Below are 19,497 nucleotides of genomic sequence, written 5' to 3'. Positions count from 1 at the left end.
GGTAAGCGCGTCCCGAGCTACACATTTTCCGTTTTTAAATGCGGTGGTTTTTCCAAATACGTCGGGTTTTCGTTCGGCCACGCCCCCCGATTTCCGTCGCGCGCATGCCAGCATCGATGCGCCACAATCCGATCGCGTGCGCCAAAATCCCGGGGCAATACAGGGAAAATCGGCGCAAATCGGAAATATTCGGGTAACACGTCGGGAAAACGCGATTCGGGCCCTTAGTAAATGAACCCCACAGTGTGATAATACTGTCATGTTGTATGACATAATAGTTTCTGCATATGGATACTGTACATTTTATGTAAGTACTATATGGTGATATTTATACTGTGTATGGTGCTGTTACCGCTGCATCGTTGTGTATATTATGTGACTAGTTTAATATATTATATTAGTGGCCCTATATTATATTATAGTAAAGTATAGGTATGGAAGTGTTACTTGGCCTCACATCATATTGAGATTGTCCAGTGTATCTATATACGTATAGGGTTTGGCGGTATAATTTAGACATTGCATCAGGTACAACAAAGGGCGCCATATAATAGTATAAGACTCTTACATCTTCCACCGTGAATATAAGGGAATATTTCTGAGTCTAAGATGAGCAGTGTCTTCTCCTGTGTCCACCTGCTGGAGAAGACCTCACGTATGGCCACCAGGAGTTATACAATATATGCCGTTCCTATCATCAGTAGAGCTGTGACCTTTGCCCGCCTTTCCACACTTTGCTCCTGTAACTATTCTTAACTTCAATTCCAATCTCAAGAACATATGGAGATTTATAGATTGCAGGGTCCCGTAGAGATGGATTGCAGGGTGTGGACCACTCCGGGCTCAGATTACAGCTACATTATTCTCTTTTCCTAAACAGTTATCTCTCTTCCTCTCCTTCCTTCCAATGTCAGTCTCACACCCCCCATACACCCCTCCCCGCCCCTCCTTCTCTTCCTCTCCCTCTCTTAACTGTCTCTGCGCTCTACTGACAAACTTAGAAGCCTCTCTGGTTAGAAGAACACACACACACAAGAGGCCATATCCTAAATCTAGTTGGCACAATGCATCTCACCCCCGGAGGAGCCCCCGACTGGTGCCCAGACCCCAGAGTCCTGAAGGTGACAGTAGGTGGGCACTGCGTCCACCGGGAATCCAAAACCAAAGTCAGCAAAGGATCTAAAAGGTCGTTGTTTCTTCTGGATTTGCTGTGTCTATGTGTAGGTAAGTAGATGCCCGTCTATGAAGGTGCCAGTCACTGTGTCATGCTCTTTATGACACTTGTCTTTTTGAGTGCAGGAAATTTAAAAATAAGTATTATATTTCATGCATTTTTTATTATTCTCAAAATCCTCATTGTATTTCCTGCATTTTTTTTCGAATTCTCAAATTTGAATTAATATTTTCTTAAATTTTTATAAATTCATAAATTATAAATTGTATTTCCTGGATTTTAAGTGGAGAAAATGTAAAAATTAGTATTTTAATCTCGTGCATTTTTTATTAGTTACAAATTCATCATTGTATTTCCTGCATTTTTTTATGAATTCCCAAATTTTAATTAATATTTTCTACAATTTTTATAAATTCGTTCATTTCAAATTGTATTTCTTGCATTTTTTAAGAATTTAGAATCTTAAATAATTATTTTAATTTGTATTTTGTGAATTTTTATAAATTCTTGGACTTTTATTTTCTGCATTTTGTATCAATTCTCAAACTTCAAACTGCTTTCCCTTCATTCCTGTCAACTCTTGTCAAGATTTGATGTCTTTGATGACTCAGTAATTAACATATGAGGTTGTGTGCATTGTATTCGTTCACACCTTTATTGATACTCTTGGGTTTCTGTCCTATTCAAAATGTGTTAGATCCATCACGTGATAGACACTTGGTGCCGGGTGGGTCTTGGTTCCTTTTATATGAGATCCATTAAGATCTCTCATGGTGCCCATCAGTGATCACATCTCAGATTACAACTATGTTACGTTGACCATTAACTGGATCCTTCAGTAGACTCAAGAGTAGACGTCATTGTCCAGTTGGCCGATTGGGTTTAGATCATTTAAAATAAGTAGATTATAGAATTCAGAATTCGTAATCTAGATATCTAAACAATGGATGGGTCTCCTTTCAATCTATCAACCTCCATCATTGTTCTACCTTCTTAATCCTTTTGGAGGAGAAGAAGGTTGTTGTTACTTTTTGGTTGGTACTATAGTTTGAAAGTAAATTTAATCCAACCTTGGTGTGAACATTATATCACACACAATGCTGTAGATAAGTAGGACTCCTAGACATAGTCCCGTATGTCTATAGTATGTCAGTATATGGATATCCTATTCTTGGTATCTGACCCATTAATCACCTTCTTGAGAAGAGTTGCCTAAATTTAGACCTTCAAAGTAACCGAAGGATCTGCTGAGAGGATGACACAGTGGTTTCTATTAACCTCAACCACAAATGATCCCAGTGTGGCCGACACACAATACCACAGGTCCCTGATGTGTCAGCCTGGGACATCAGGGGGATTGACAACTGAGGGGGACCAATGGTAAACTAAGCTTTATCGCACTTCAAAAACCTAACTCTGATACATCTGATATACTGGGTCAGTAGTGTCAGTCAACAAACACCATCTCACATCTCAACTTTATAATGCAGACTTCATAGAGACTTTCAGACATCTGAAGTCAATTAACTGCCCGGCCCGCAGTAAAAAATAGAATAAACAGTGAATGTCAAACATCCGAGACGTGATCACATGAGGTTTATTGGAGTGTGACTTAGAGGTGAAAGGTTGTCCAGTCTGACCCGGCACATACTCAAGTAGTTTTACTACAACAGAAATCTGCAGACTTGGAGTCTATCGATCTATCTATCTATCTATCTATCTCATATCTATCTATCTATCTCATATCTATCTCCTATCTATCTATCTATCTATCTATCTATCTATCTATCTATCTATCTATCTCATATCTATCTCCTATCTATCTATCTATCTATCTATCTATCTATCTATCTATCTATCTATCTCCAGTGACTAATTTGTGTATCCTTCTTATTTTAGTCTCCATCCCCTTCTTGATCTGTGAGCTGGGATTGGTCCCCCCAGTGCATCGTGGGTTTTTCTGTGATGATGTGAGCATAAAGTTTCCAGCTACCCGGGATGAAACAGTGAGCGACACAATGCTGATCAGTGTAGGGATCCTCATCACCGGGGTCACGGTACGTCATCTCTTATATGGTGGCCAGTGGTTGTATTTTACCAATTGTTACAAAGACGGGCTTTTATCTTGTACATTATCAATAGTGGGGGCTAATTGACACCAATAATGTCTCTACCACTAGTTCTCAGACTTGGATTCTCACTACGGCCCTTACACTACAGTCCTCAAAATAGAACCTACACAATAGGTTCCTCCCCATAATTCTCACCCCACAAAGTCGTCACCATTGTGTCCATATGGTAAAAATGTTCTCAATTTACAGACTCACCTTAGTCCTCACAACATTTAGTCCTCATGATAGTCTTCAAAGTCCTCAAAGTTTCGAAAAACCACATATGTCACCGAAGCTACAAAGTCCCCCCCCCCCCCACCATAGACGTAACTTTATAAAGTCTTCTTCATAGTTGTCCACCAAAATGATTTGTCATGAAAGTTGGCCCACTATAGACGTCTCACCATGGTTCTTTATTCACAAACTCCTCGACATAGTCCTCACAGTATATAAAAGTCCTGTTTGTAAAAAGTCTTCGCACCACAAAGTCCTCATTAAGAATAAAAGTCATGTTTGTAGAAAGTCCTCACCATAGTTCTCATAGCACAAGGTCTACTGTAATGTTCTTACTCTATAAAGTTCTCATTAGGGGAACCTTACATCACAAAGTATTTATACAGCAAAGTTCTCCTAATAGTCCTTAATATAAAGTCCTGGATATGGACTTCTCAAGATAAAATTCTCATCAGAAATTCCCTAACATGCAATTTTGAGGGACACATTCAAATTGAGTGACTAAGAATGGAGTTCCCCTTGTTCCTACATAAACTCTATGAAACACAAATGACAGAGCCCCTTGTTTTCTGGTAAGTCTGTGCAGGTGGCTTGTTATGGTAGGTGCAGCTGTTGACATTGACCCTAATGATGTTTTTCCTCTCTGGTAGATTGTCCTTGGAGAATGTCACCGGGTCAGCAGACAGAGAAGATCCGATTCCTGTCCTAGAGAAGGCTACCTGTCCAGCATATACCGACAGGTGCTTCCCTTCTTGTTTGGTTCTGCACTTGGACAGTCACTGACTAATGCAGCCAAGCTGAGTGCAGGTCGCCTGAGGCCAAATTTCCTCTCTGTATGTCAGCCGGTAGGCCTCAACTGCACCACCGACTACGTGGAGGACTACACATGTACCGGGAACCCAAGCGCTGTGACCGAAGCAAGGTGAGTGAACTTCCGCTTTCGTAAACATTGAAGCATTCAAAAATGTAAAGACTTGGGGGATTTTGACAAAATCCAAAAATTCCCTTTAGAAATTATTTAAAAAATGTACAAATATGATTCATTCATTTCATTTTTCAAAAAACTAAACTCAGAGTTAAAGGGGAAATGCAAGCAGTAATGTAAAATCTATCTCCTGGGACCCTTTGTCAGGTGTACTAATAATCCTTTTGTTTTGGTGGTTATGTCTCTTTAAATTCTAGAAAGGATTCTTTACATTAAAAGGTGTATTTTCTGAAAAGACATTAAAAGATGTAGCAATAAATTCTAAGTATCGTGTTTATCTAGTGATATGAACGTAAAAACAAAATAGTGCGTTTATCCTCTTATCAAAACAGACGGATTAGTGATGGATTCTTTACGGTAAAAGCTGTAAGTAAAGTTCAGGAAGCATGTGGGAAGTAATGGGATAAGATGACAATATTTATATTAAAAGTCACGTAAGAAACACAATTCTCCTGTTTTATCTAATGGTCATTGCCCTTTGTAGTGCACTTTTTTTTGTGGCAGGATTCTTTACAGTCAAGGAGCAGTATACATTATAACATAGAAATAAATGTATTCCATAAATTAGTAACGCAACAGAAGCAGATTGTTTTATCTAATAAGACAGGACATTAACAGGATAACTTCCAGTCAGGGTTCTTTACAGTTTATGCAGTATTTTAGCTTAAATTATCATAAACACAACTATTTATATCCATAGAAAGGTGGTTATATGTATAGCACAAGCAGGAATCTGAAGTTATCTAAAGGAAAACTACATAAAGCTTAGAAAGGGTTCTTTGCAGTAAAAGCAGTAAATGTAGTTCATTTTAAAAGCAACTTGTGGGTGACCGTACAACATGTAACTATTGAGAGTAGTTATAGCATAAAGCTTCTGTGTTTTATCTAATGGTCATTTGTCCTTGTAATGGACTTATTCGGAACAGGGTTCTTTACAGTTAAGGCAGCAATATACATTATAATGTCAGACACATAAAAGGGAGTTATGTATATTAGTAAAACCACTGAAGAAAAATGACAACTACTGCACTGCCTGATATAATTGGAATCCTTCTTTGATATAGGTTTGATAATAACAGGATTCTTTACAGTCATGGTTCTTTACAGTAAAGGCAGCATTATAGCTTAAAGTGGACCTGTCACCTAAATTTTCGGCACTAGGAGATGTTACTAAAGTAAGCAGCTCCTAGTGCTTGATCAAACGCCGCAGTGTTAGAGTGATAGTGTTACCGGAAACCCCTGGTAATGCTATCAAACACTGCAGCTAGGTACAGTGTAATCATTGGACAGCTTACAAATCATGGAGCTAGCGGGGCGGTCCAGGGAAGAGGCAGCTCATCGGACCACCCCGCTTGCTCCATAGGCCGGCAGTGACTGCCGCATGCTAGGCGGCAGTCACCGCCCCTAGCCACCCCCCAACCCCGCCCCCTCATGAATATGTTGGACAGCTTTGCGAGCTGTCCGACAATTACATCCTACCCCACCGCAGTGTTAGATAGCGTTACCGGAGGTTTCCGGTAACGCTATCACTCTAACACTGCGGCGTTTGATCAAGCACTAGGAACTGCTTACTTTAGTAACATCTCCTAGTGCCGATAAATGGGGTGACAGGTCCTCTTTAATATATCAGGAAAGAAACTTTTGTATCTACGAAAATAAAGAACAAAAACATGCAAAACAGAAAATGCTGTTGTTTCCAAGAAATCTCTATTGGTGATAGATTTGATATTAATAGTAGAAAGTGTTCTTTACAGTGAGAGCTGTAATATATGTAGCTTTAGTGGTATATAAAGTGCAACAATGGACATATACTTTACTAAATAAGCAAGATGTAATACTGTGAATCATTCTGAGCGTGTGATGATATACATGACCCCTATGCTGCAATGCTCAAGGAGCCCTATGCTTTCTATGGAAGGATTCTTTTTACTAAAAGCAGTGAAATAGCCTAAAGTATCATCTAGACATGTAAATGCAGGAGGAATTGCTTATTCCGTCTATGATAATTTGTACATAGTTCCAGCCTGTGGTCCACGACCCGAGGATTTGGTGACCTCCCCACATGGCATCTATTATGACCTGCGGTAATTACCGCTATGATAATCACCCTGTTCTTACAGACAAGCAGCTCTTTGTCTCCAAAGTTCAGAATGAAGGAAGTAAAAGAAGGGTCGGCGGTAATAGTATAATCACTGATTCTACTCCAGTAAACAAGACTCCTATAGAGGTACAATACACGAATACAGGCTCAGATTTGATAGTTTTGGAAACTGAAAACTTCCCCCAACCCCAATGGCCAAACAGTGACGGTAATGTCTTCCCAGATGCTTCAGGAGAACATGTAATTATTTATATTTCTCCAGACTGATAATAATTATATCATTTCCTTCCCATAAATCTTTCCATTATTGAGCAGTCCCCCCCCCCCCCCCCCCCCGTAGTAATATCCATCAGTAATGTCCCAGGCAGAGCAGATCACACAGGAGATAATTCCTAGTAATGACAGCGCAGCTTCCTGCTCCCTACATGCGGGATGGATGAGTAACAGGAGGAGAGGACAGAGGTGTAACATCATAACTTGTCATATTTCCTGTATACACTGAGCCCGGCACCATATTATCTACTGTCACTCCATCATCTAACCAACTATCCTTCCGTCTATCTGTATCTAATCCTTCCATCTATCTGTATCTTATCCTTCCATCTATCTGTATCTTATCCTTCCATCTATCTGTATCTTATCCTTCCATCTATCTGCATCTAATCCTTCCATCTATCTGCATCTAATCCTTCCGTCTATCTGTATCTAATCCTTCCATCTATCTGCATCTAATCCTTCCATCTATCTGTATCTTATCCTTCCATCTATCTGTATCTTATCCTTCCATCTATCTGTATCTTATCCTTCCATCTATCTGTATCTAATCCTTCCATCTATCTGCATCTAATCCTTCCGTCTATCTGTATCTAATCCTTCCATCTATCTGCATCTAATCCTTCCATCTATCTGTATCTTATCCTTCCATCTATCTGCATCTAATCCTTCCGTCTATCTGCATCTAATCCTTCCATCTATCTGTATCTTATCTATTATCTATCTATTTCTCGATGTTTATATATTTATCTATACATCTCCTATCTTCCTTTCTTCTCTATGGGCCAGATGTATCAATTTTCTGCGCCTAAGTGTAGTAGTTGCGCCTAAATTCTGCCGCACTGTTTTGCACCAGAATTATCACAAGTTACAACCATCTGTGATAAGTATATTTTCTGCCTCTTATTAATCACTTTACATTAACACAGTTTCGGCGCAATGTTAGATTCGGGCTCTTACATGTGATCCTGCTACAAGCTCCTCTCTGCTTCTCCCAGAATGAAGATAACACTCACAGCAGCACCCAGGTGTGTGACACCCAGCACCCAGTGACCTCCTCAGCAGGGGCTTCTCCTGGAGGGGATCCCCCAGTGCTGGTCTCCTGCTGCACCCCTGTAATTCTGCACAGTATCCCCCTCAGACACAAGTGTGGTCATCCTGCTACACAGGGGACACTTCTCTGTAGGATCTGCAAAATCCTGCAAACTTCTCTTCTCTCTTGCTCTGAGCTGAGGCTTCTGCAGATTGTTTGTAAATAGAACCTCATGACCTGTAAATAGAATCTGCAGTGTCTGTATTATCTGTACTAGTGTCTGCTGAGCTGTGCTGCTGTACTATACAGAGGCTGCAGTAGTGTCTGTATTATCTGTTCTAGTGTCTGGCTGAGCTTTGCTGCTGGGGATGAGCCGCTCTACAAAGGGGCTCAGTGCTTACTTCTCCGTTTACTCCACCTTCGGGCTGGAGTGTTTTTGTGCCTGTTTTTTGTGCCTAATGATATTAATCACTTGTGACGCAAAAATCAACAGGCGCAAAAACACTCCAGCCCGAAGGTGGCGTTAACTGAGAAGAAAGCACTGAGCCCCTTTGCAGAACAGCTCATTTCTAGCAGCAAAGCTCAGCCAGACACTAGAACATATAATACAGACATGAGATACTCTGCAGACAGGAGCTGCAGACTCTATTTACAGTTCATCACCTTCTATTTACAAAACATTCTGCAGAATTCCGAGCTCACAGCAAGAGAGGAGAGAACTTTGCAGAATGTTGCAGATACTACTGACAAGTGTCCCCCATGTAATTCTGCACAGTATCACCAGTGTATCTGAGGGGGGTACTGTGCAGAATTACAGGGGTGCAGCAGGAGACCAGCACTGGGGGATCCCCTCCAGGAGAAGCCCCTGCTGAGGAGGTCACTGGGTGCTGGGTGTCACACACCTGGGTGCTGCTGTGAGTGTTATCTTCATTCTGGGCTGTGGGAGAAGCAGAGAGGAGCTTGTAGCAGGATTACATGTAACTGCCTGAATCTAACATTGCGCCTAAACTGTGTTAAAGTAAAGTGATTAGTAAGAGGCAGGAAATTACCTTATCACAGTTGGTGATAATTCTGGCAAAACAGTGCGCCAGAATTTAGGTGCAACTACTACACTTAGGCGCACAAAAGTGATAAATGTGGCCCAATGTATCTCTCTATCCATCTTTCTATCTGTCTACCCCTCCCTCTGCATGTAATAGTTGGTGTACTGTATATGTGCAGGGATCAGACATTGCTCCTTTATGTGTCTTATCTCTCTAACCTTCCCTGTATCTTGTCTTCCAGGAAATCCTTCTACTCTGGCCATGCGTCTTTCGCCATGTACTCCATGTTGTACCTGTCGGTGAGTATACGCTGTGTATATATGTATCTATAGGGTCTATGATAAAGGAGGGGGTGATATGGAGCCAGAACCCCTGTAATAACACAAGTTAGCTCCACCCTGCTGTAATGTGATTGGTCAGGATTGGGACCCCTAAATCCTAAATATGTGGGCAGTAACTATGGGGCCCACCTACAGCTTTTATGCCTCATTTTAATTGGTCGCCTCCTAAGTGAAAAAATGAGAATAATATATTATAAAAATTGTGACTTCCTCAAAGAGACCAGACATGGAGAGAGGCGGATGGGATCGGGCCCCCGATGGCGCCTGCCCTCCCGGACTCCATGTATCACAAGATCAGGTCCTCCAATTCCCTCATAGACTCGATGACTCCAAAACTCAATAAAAAATACACAACGAATATTAAACTTTCACTTCCTTCTTGTGACCCTCTCAGCAGTTTCTGGTCTGACCCAGCGATAAATATCTGTGATATCTGCAGAACTAGGCACGTGAAGCTAGACAGAGGGGCGGCCGGCTCCGGTGACCGCTCACTCACATGGCAGATTGTGCAAATGTCATCCTGGTGACCATGTGTAATACTGCCGAGTCACCGGGACTGCAATACAAAAGGTCACCAGCAGGGAACCCGGGGCACTCCAAAGGGGGTTTATAATAGTAGACAATCCCTTCTACTTTAAAAAAATCACTCTGATCACAATGATTGTCCCTGATCATCAGCGAGTAAGTGTGACGTTTCCCTACAGCACCACCACTGGAGAAACAAGGCATTGCACTGAGTCCACTGACATAAGTGTGTTATCTGGGCAACACATGGACATGTTGGGTCCTCCAGGAGGAGAAATACCCTTTGTAGCTCTACTTATAACTAGCAACTTTACGGCAAGTGTCAGAGATAGTACACCGATAGGTGGCGCTCTCCTAGAAAGATATTCAGGTATTACTAAAGTTAAAGGGGCTTTCCATCTTAGAAGTATTGATGACTCTTTAGACCCCCACAGATGAGTTAAGTATTGATAACATTACAGAGAATAGCATTACAGCTCCATTCTCTGTGTAGTGGCCAAGCTGTGTAATTGCAGCTCAATTCGATGAGAGCTAAGCTGCAATTCCCACGAATGGCCACTACATAGGGAGTGGCACTCTTCTTATAGTTCCATTTGCATTGTTGTGGTTTCCTTCTCTGGAGGCACTTAGATTGGATGATTCATGAGGGTCCCAAGTGACAGAGGCACTGTGATTTAATATTGATGACCTATCCTGCAGTATATATATATATATATATATATATATATATATATATATATATTATGGAAAAAAACATTTAAAAATCTCTACATGGTGCAGGAGATCCCAGTTCGTATTGACCCCCTGCTCTTATAGTGTATTATAAAATTTGAGCTGCAATACCAGATATAGCCATGAACAAGCGTGGCGCTGTTCGCAGTACTTAGCATTAATCAGTGACGCTCTCTTTGTCTCTGTCCAGTTTTACCTGCAGGTACGCTTCACCTGGCACGGGGCCCGGCTCCTGCGACCTCTCGTACAGTTCGTCTTGGTTCTTGTGGCCTTGTACACGGGATTCACGCGGATTTCTGACTACAGACACCATCCATCTGATGTAGCTGTTGGGTTCCTGCAGGGGGCGCTGGTCGCTTTCTGGGTGGTAAGTATATGACTGTCAATGAAACATATGCAATGTCAAGTCTTAAAGGGGCGCTCCACCGGATTACATATTCAGGCGGATGTAAGCAGAAGTCTGCCCCCTGCAGGATACAGCTTCCACCTGACCCAGGGAAAGGGTTAACAGAGCAGAGCCTCAGCTCACACAGTTCTGTAATTTGTGAATAAGGCCTTAGGTTCCGTTCACACCCGGCAGATGTGTCGCAGAGAGATTTGCATCTGTCTTATAACTCTATAGAGAGCAGAGTAAAAACCACATTTAGATGATTTTCAACTGCAGAAAAAAGCTGAGTGTGAATTTATCTTTATCAGTTCCCAGATCACCTTTACATTCGGTCTAATTAACCTTTAGTACTGACTGATAGATAGATAGATAGATATGAGATAGATAGATAGATAGATAGATATGAGATAGATAGATAGATAGATAGATAGATATGAGATAGATAGATAGATATGAGATAGATAGATAGATATGAGATAGATAGATAGATAGATAGATAGATAGGAGATAGATAGATAGATAGATATGAGATAGATAGATAGATAGATAGATAGATAGATAGATAGATAGATATGAGATAGATAGATAGATAGGAGATAGATAGACAGATAGACAGATAGATAGATAGATAGATAGATAGATAGATAGATAGGAGATAGATAGATAGATAGATATGAGATAGATAGATAGATAGATAGATAGATAGATAGGAGATAGATAGATAGATATGAGATAGATAGATAGATAGATAGATAGATAGGAGATAGATAGGAGATAGATAGGAGATAGATAGATAGATAGATAGATATGAGATAGATAGATAGATAGGAGATAGATAGATAGATAGATAGATAGATAGATATGAGATAGATATGAGATAGATAGATAGATATGAGATAGATATGAGATAGATATGAGATAGATAGATAGATAGATAGATAGGGGTTTTTTTTTTTACTATGAGAACTATCAATCTGTGGAATAGCGGAGCTCAGGCTCTGGTCACAGCAGGGACAGCAGAGAACTTCAAGAAGGGTCTAGATGTGTTTTTACATCTATATAACATTGATGGTTATATTATAAAGAATTGTTTCCCTTAAATCTCTTCCTCATCCAATCCCTTCCCTTCCTTGGTTGAACTTGATGGTCATGAGTCCGTATAAACTATGATACTATGAGAATATTCATCCTGTAATATCAACAGATTTAGACCTGGAATATCAACAATGTTATAATTATACCGTCCTGTGTCCGGAGGGTTCGTGGGAATAGGAAGTGTGATATAAATGAGGGATCGGTAGATACATCCCTCGGCTCCCTCTGGACTTGTGTTGTGACTTCTAGTCGTGTGGGGGATGGGGGTGTAGAGAGTGCAGGAAACGTCTGTGTATCCTGCTATACACAAAGAACAATCACTGCCCCTCGCTGCCCCCGCTGACCAGGAGGCTGTACTGCCTGACTATTGTATAGTCTACATTAGTCTATTCCTAATTAAAGGAACTGTTCACAGACTTGTGCCTAGTGCAGAGATTGAGGGGGAGGAGCATGATTCAAGAATCCCTCCAATAGTCCATACACTGGATATAACACTAACCAATTGAATTATTTTTCTTACAATTCCAGGCCTTCTACATTTCTGACATGTTTCGAACAAAAAACCCTCCATCTGTGTCCGTTCCTACAAGACCTGACAGCCCGGAGACATTCACTAATTGCTAGGTGCCAAGAGACAGAGCAAGTGGCAAAAAGAGACATCCCTGTGGGATGTGTAATGGACTCCACTGTCCTGGAATGTGCCTGTAATCCTATAAAACTGTGGGATCGTTGGAATCCAATGTCTAAGGGTCAAGAAGAAGGTGCTCCAGGACTCTCGGAAGAAGGGAATGGACGTGAAGCTACCAGAAAAGCAAAAACTCTAGATCATTTCACCACCATCTCACCAAGCTGCCTTCTAGGTCACCATCCTGAGACAAATCCCCTACTACATAGCGCATCGTACATTCTGGGTTATCGCACTTTATTTTCTAAGCTCTTGAGAACGTCAAAGTATAAGATGTTTCCAGAAACAACTTCTCCTCATACAGAATCCAGTCACCGGTAAAGCTGATGATACCACATTCTAGTTCTCCAAACATGAAACCAAAATTTTTAGAATTAGAACCCAAAGATCACCCGGTAGTGACTCGTAAGTGGTGGTAGTGACTCGTAAGTGGTGGTAGTGACTCGTGAGTGGTGGTTGTGACTCGTGAGTGGTGGTAGTGACTCGTGAGTGGTGGTAGTGACTCGTGAGTGGTGGTTGTGACTCGTGAGTGGTGGTAGTGACTCGTGAGTGGTGGTAGTGACTCGTGAGTGGTGGTAGTGACTCGTGAGTGGTGGTAGTGACTCGTGAGTGGTGGTAGTGACTCGTGAGTGGTGGTTGTGACTCGTGAGTGGTGGTTGTGACTCGTGAGTGGTGGTAGAGACTCGTGAGTGGTGGTAGTGACTCGTGAGTGGTGGTTGTGACTCGTGAGTGGTGGTAGTGACTCGTGAGTGGTGGTAGTGACTCGTGAGTGGTGGTAGTGACTCGTGAGTGGTGGTAGTGACTCGTGAGTGGTGGTTGTGACTCGTGAGTGGTGGTAGTGACTCGTGAGTGGTGGTTGTGACTCGTAAGTGGTGGTAGTGACTCGTGAGTGGTGGTAGTGACTCGTGAGTGGTGGTAGTGACTCGTGAGTGGTGGTTGTGACTCGTGAGTGGTGGTAGTGACTCGTGAGTGGTGGTAGTGACTCGTAAGTGGTGGTAGTGACTCGTAAGTGGTGCTAGTGACTCGGGAGTGGTGCTAGTGACTCGTAAGTGGTGCTAGTGACTCGGGAGTGGTGCTAGTGACTCGTAAGTGGTAAGACAACAGACTTCCAGGAGAACCTGTCGTTTCTTAAAATTTTTTTTTACAAAAGACCAGCAGCTAGCGCCTCGTGTCATGGTAGAGTCTTCCAGAATGGAGAGTCCAAAACGTGATATTATAAACTATCACGGAGAAATATAACTTAGGTTAAACTAAAGACACCTTAGCATTATAGTATATTAGATATTATTCTTCTAAAGATCAGGATCGAGAGACTTATGTCTTGACTTATGTGGAGAACATTTCCTCATGAAGAGCAGGTGGCCTCCTGAGACATGTCCTGAAAAGATCAGAAGCCAGTGCTCCACGTCATGGGAGAGATTATGATATAATATTGTATTGGTAGAACTTGATGGACATGTGTCTTTTTTCAGCCGTATAAACTATGGAACTATTCTGTAACTTTGCTTAGGAGACCATAGACATATGACATAATGCCCCAAAAGATCAGGAGGGAGCAACTCATGGAAGAGAGTCCCACATAGTCTTACTAAGGGAGGCGTAGAAGACCAAACTCCAAGCACTTCATAAGCACTTTGTAAGATCAGTAGCTAGGGTTTCCTGCCAGGAGAGGACTTCTGAGGGCAGAAAGTTGATCTCCCAGTACATCATTTTATTGTAAGAACATATACAGTGCACATAATGTAGTTCAAAAGATCAGGAGCAAGTGACTCACAGTAAGTCATGAAAGAAACGTCCATCTACGAGAAAATGGCCTCCTACAATAGAGACTCATTTAAGGAAATGTATATAAAAAACATAAAACTCAAAGCATCTCATGCTCCAGGAGATCAGTAGCAAATGTTCTTTTTGCTACTGAAGTTCTAAAGTTCTTTAAAATTAGAACTTTAGAGACCATGGTACATTGTAAAGAGAAGTTGGTTCTCCAAGACAATCTTACATATGGGAACATTGTACCATGTATGAAAGCATCTTATATTTATGACGTCATACTTTGTATTTTATGCTCCAGAAGATCAGGAGCGAGTGACTCGTGTCCTAAAAGAGACTGCTGTATATGGAGAACTTGGTCCTCCAGGACAAATCTTACCATGTTTGAAGGCACCTTACATCTATGACTCTGTACCTTATATGTGATGCTCCAGGAGATCAGGAGCGAGTGACTCGTGTCAGGAGAAGTCAGTCACCGGTGACCAAATTTCATAGAACTGAGACTACTGAATGTGGAAACAACGTGAGGAATGTGAATGGTGTTTGCCACCCTTCGGACTTGTACAAACTTATCTCCAGTCGCTGGACGATTGGGGTTATTCAGCTATCACAATCAATGACATTTATATTTTGAGAGATCTTTGGATCCAGTAATAAATATTCTCTATCAATGATTGAGCCTTGTGTCCATGTCGCGAGGGGCGGTGGGGTGAGGGCTTATGGGTTTTATATTTGCTTCTGGTGCATTCTATGTGTGCATAGCTTTCTATTCACATCACAGGAGAACAGGTGTGAGCACGTACGGCGGTATTACAGGATTTACCGTGAGGTTGGTTTTCACACTTCAGTTACTTTCTATGATTCTACTGCCATGTGAAGCCGGATACTTAAAGGGCTTGTTCTCACATGAAAACAACGTGGTTATCAGAATCTATGGTCCACCTGAAGAACCGTTGTGTATTCTGAGTCCATTTAACATTTTGGACAACGCTAAGCATTCGGAATTGATCAGGAATTTGAAAGGGGTTGCAGAGGGTGTGATCGCACATGGGTCCTTGTGCCTCAGATGGTCAATAGGTTGTCTCATCCCTTGGGTGTTAGCCGGGTAGGTATTATCCACTATGGCCCGATAGCTCCAGGTTATGCTTCTGCCTGGCCATGGTCCTCTGTTTTTAGCCCTGACCCCAGGTGGCTTTCACTCCTCAGGGTAGGTTCTTCTCTTAATTAGAAAATCTTCTATAATTTCCTAATGAAGTAGTTTCTAGGTAGAATGATGAGGACCCCTTTAATGATGCCATTATATAATACCTCCATGATCAGCCCTCCCCTAATATTAATTTGGTATTCTGGAATTTTCATTAGGGCCTAGTATAGATAGTAGATAGATTGGAGATGAACTCTACCCATCAGAAGAATGAAGGTCCCACCACCTCTGTAATGCCTATCTTGACCTGTTGGCTTGTGGTCACATCTTATTTGACTTACTACTTGTTTGTCATGGACTGGAGGATTAAGAGATAAGGGGGTTTGTTATGGACTCAGGTATTGGTCAGATTTCACGGGTGGGATTTTACAAGGGGTTGGAACTTTAGGGGTGGATACATATAGGGTTAGGGTTAGGAAAACCAGTCAATAGTCCATCATATTAATATCACATCCAAGCATAAGGCATTTTATTGTATCTAAATGTGTAGGCTCCATAGCCCTTGACCTCTTTAATTATCATAGACTGACTGTACTATAATATTCGTATAAAACTTTTATATATATGAGCCATAATGTCCATACATTACGTGACATTCCACCGTACAGTACAGGGTCAGGAGAGACGTGGAATATGAGACCTGTCCCCTCCCTCCAGAATGTGAGACCACCAGCTGTCTATCCAGCCGTCTATAGACAGGTGCAGCCAGTGGGTGAGTGTCTATATATAAACCTCCACACAATTTATGGGACTATCTGTAGTCAGACCCTTCAAAAACCTGTCACAAGAAAAACTGAGCAAAATCCATTGGGGGACAAGGATGACAGAAAAAACAAAAACATTTACCGTTCAGGTTAAAGGGTTAAGGCCCAGAGCTAAAATAATAAATAGCCATGTTCCAAGATCCGTCATGTGGTCTAGTATGAATATAAAAAGAAGTCTAAATGTAGAAGAGTTGAAACTCCAATTTGGCGAAGGCCCATCGCACTTCAGTCATGTCTGTACCCCATGAACACATAGGGGCACTCCGAATCCTCGTGGGATATTCTGGATCGGCGATGTCAACGGGACAGGTAAGTAAATGTGCCCCAAAGTGTCACAAGTCTAGTGTTGGGGGCTCAAAAAAGGCCCCTGACCTCAGCCGCATTCAACATCTAATTCTGAAACCAAGTCTTCCTTCCCAACACTAGTGCTTGGCTCGTCTTGGTTGGAAGGGCACAAATTTGGAAGACACATTCCAAAATTTTCTTTCGAGAAGAGTGGAGGATGTTGACCTACAAAAGGAAGATCCTACTCCATAAAAGATATACAGAGACACGGCTTTGTGATGGAATGTTTACCAAGTTCTTACAGATTTGCTGGGATCTCACATGATGTTCTGCAGAGGGACTGTGTACAATCTATTCTATAAAAAGTTACGTCGTCTAGAAGTGTCTTACTTTGTCGGTACAGTCTCTTACTTTGTGGGTATAACGGATGGTGCCGGTTTACACAGGATGTGTCTGCTTCACCCTTTTCGATTTCCTTGAGGGCACGCACAGTGGAAACGAAACATGTAAAGTCAATGTCTGGCAGATGAGCCGCGCCAACACAGGAAAACCAGTACAACACAGTCAGTGGTGAGATGAGGGAAACCGGTGGAAGATACAGACTGGTAAAACACAAACTCTACATCGAAAGCACAACCATGTACATAATGGGCTTCCACCGGAGAACACGGCAAAAAGAATGGTTAATGTTACATCTAGTTGTCCAGTCCAGGATTCTCCATAGTGAGGAACACAGAATATTGAACTGTATTATTAGGAATGGGATGAATTGATGAAGGTCACATTTATGTATGATGTAGCCAAGTTAATTGTGTATAAAATCATGGTAACCCCAATTGCAAAGCTATAGTGGAGGGTAACATGATGATAGATGCTCCATATCTTATAGTAAGAGGAGAGGCTGTCACATGATAGATGCTCCATACCTTATAGTAAGAAGGAGAGGTTGTCACATGATAGATGCTTCATACCTCATAGTAAGAAGGAGAGGCTGTCATCTTACAGATGCTCCACACCTTATAGTACGAAGGAGAGGCTGTCATCTTATAGATGCTCCACACCTTATAGTAAGAAGGAGAGGCTGTCATCTTACAGATGCTCCACACCTTATAGTACGATGGAGAGGCTGTCATCTTATAGATGCTCCACACCTTATAGTAAGAAGGAGAGGCTGTCACCTTATAGATGCTGCACACCTTATAGTTAGAAGGAGAAGCTGTCACCTGATAGATGCTCCACACCTTATAGTAAGAAGGAGAGGCTGTCACCTGATAGATGCTCCACACCTTATAGTAAGAAGGAGAGGCTGTCACCTGATAGATGCTCCACACCTTATAGTAAGAAGGAGAGGCTGTCACCTGATAGATGCTCCACACCTTATAGTAAGAAGGAGAGGCTGTCACCTAAAAGATGCTCCACACCTTATAGTAAGAAGGAGAGGCTGTCACCTGATAGATACTCCACACCTTATAGTAAGAAGGAGAGGCTGTCACCTCGTAGATGCTCCACAAGTTATAGTAAGAAGGAGAGGCTGTCACCTGGTAGATGCTCCACACCTTATAGAAAGAAGGAGAGGCTGTCACCTGATAGATGCTCCACACCTTGTAGAAAGAAGGAGAGGCTGTCATCTTACAGATGCTCCACACCTTATAGTACGAAGGAGAGGCTGTCATCTTATAGATGCTCCACACCTTATAGTAAGAAGGAGAGGCTGTCACCTTATAGATGCTCCACACCTTATAGTTAGAAGGAGAGGCTGTCACCTGATAGATGCTCCACACCTTATAGTAAGAAGGAGAGGCTGTCACCTGATAGATGCTCCACACCTTTTAGTAAGAAGGAGAGGCTGTCACCTGATTGATGCTCCACACCTTATAGTAAGAAGGAGAGGCTGTCACCTGATAGATGATCCACACCTTATGGTAGGAAGGAGAGGCTGTCACCTGATAGATGCTCCACACCTTTTAGTAAGAAGGAGAGACTGTCACCTGATAGATGCTCCACACCTTATAGTAAGAAGGAGAGGCTGTCACCTGATAGATGATCCACACCTTATGGTAGGAAGGAGAGGCTGTCACCTGATAGATGTTCCATACCTTATAGTAAGAAGGAGAGGCTGTCACCTGATAGATGCTCCACACCTTATAGTAAGAAGGAGAGGCTGTCACCTGATAGATACTCCACACCTTATAGTAAGAAGGAGAGGCTGTCACCTGATAGATGATCCACACTTTTTAGTAAGAAGGAGAGGCTGTCACATGACAGATGCTCCACACCTTGTAGAAAGAAGGAGAAGCTGTCATCTTATAGATGCTCCACACCTTATAGCAAGGAGGAGAGGCTGTCACCTGATAGATGCTCCACACCTTATAGTAAGGAGGAGAAGCTGTCACCTGAAAGATGCTCCACACCTTATAGTAAGGAGGAGAGGCTGTCACCTGATAGATGCTGCACACCTTATTGTAAGAAGGAGCGGCTGTCACCTGAAAGATGCTGCACACCTTTTAGTAAGGAGGAGAGGCTGTCACCTGATAGATGTTCCACACCTTATTGTAAGAAGGAGAGGCTGTCACCTGATAGATACTCCACACCTTATAGTAAGAAGGAGAGGCTGTCACCTGATAGATGTTCCACACCTTATTGTAAGAAGGAGCGGCTGTCACCTGAAAGATGCTGCACACCTTTTAGTAAGAAGGAGAGGCTATCACCTCGTAGATGCTCCACAACTTATAGTAAGAAGGAGAGGCTGTCACC

At 42.1% G+C, this 19,497-nt stretch overlaps 1 protein-coding gene across 1 annotated transcript; it reads left to right on the top strand.

The window, feature by feature from the left end:
• The first annotated feature begins 986 nt into the window (after nt 1–986).
• On the top strand, nt 987–13,309 carry LOC140125770 (phospholipid phosphatase 3-like). Its single transcript, XM_072144640.1, has 6 exons — nt 987–1,224; nt 3,074–3,231; nt 4,170–4,441; nt 9,196–9,253; nt 10,743–10,919; nt 12,564–13,309. The coding sequence occupies exons 1-6, from the start codon at nt 1,065–1,067 to the stop codon at nt 12,657–12,659; spliced, it is 921 nt and encodes a 306-aa protein (XP_072000741.1). The 5' UTR covers nt 987–1,064; the 3' UTR covers nt 12,660–13,309.
• The last annotated feature ends 6,188 nt before the right edge of the window (nt 13,310–19,497 follow it).

Source organism: Engystomops pustulosus, chromosome 4 (assembly GCF_040894005.1).
Source record: "Engystomops pustulosus chromosome 4, aEngPut4.maternal, whole genome shotgun sequence".
In the NCBI taxonomy this organism is placed as follows: domain Eukaryota; kingdom Metazoa; phylum Chordata; class Amphibia; order Anura; family Leptodactylidae; genus Engystomops; species Engystomops pustulosus.
Note: the sequence above shows the minus strand (reverse complement) of the source record. Positions and strands in the feature narration are given on the sequence as shown.

Coding starts and splice junctions, on each gene's coding strand:
- LOC140125770 (XM_072144640.1), top strand. CDS start 1,065: ATGCATCTCACCCCCGGAGGAGCCCCCGACTGGTGCCCAGACCCCAGA. Junction 3,232..4,169: donor TCCTCATCACCGGGGTCACG/GTACGTCATCTC, acceptor CCTCTCTGGTAG/ATTGTCCTTGGAGAATGTCA. Junction 9,254..10,742: donor ACTCCATGTTGTACCTGTCG/GTGAGTATACGC, acceptor GTCTCTGTCCAG/TTTTACCTGCAGGTACGCTT.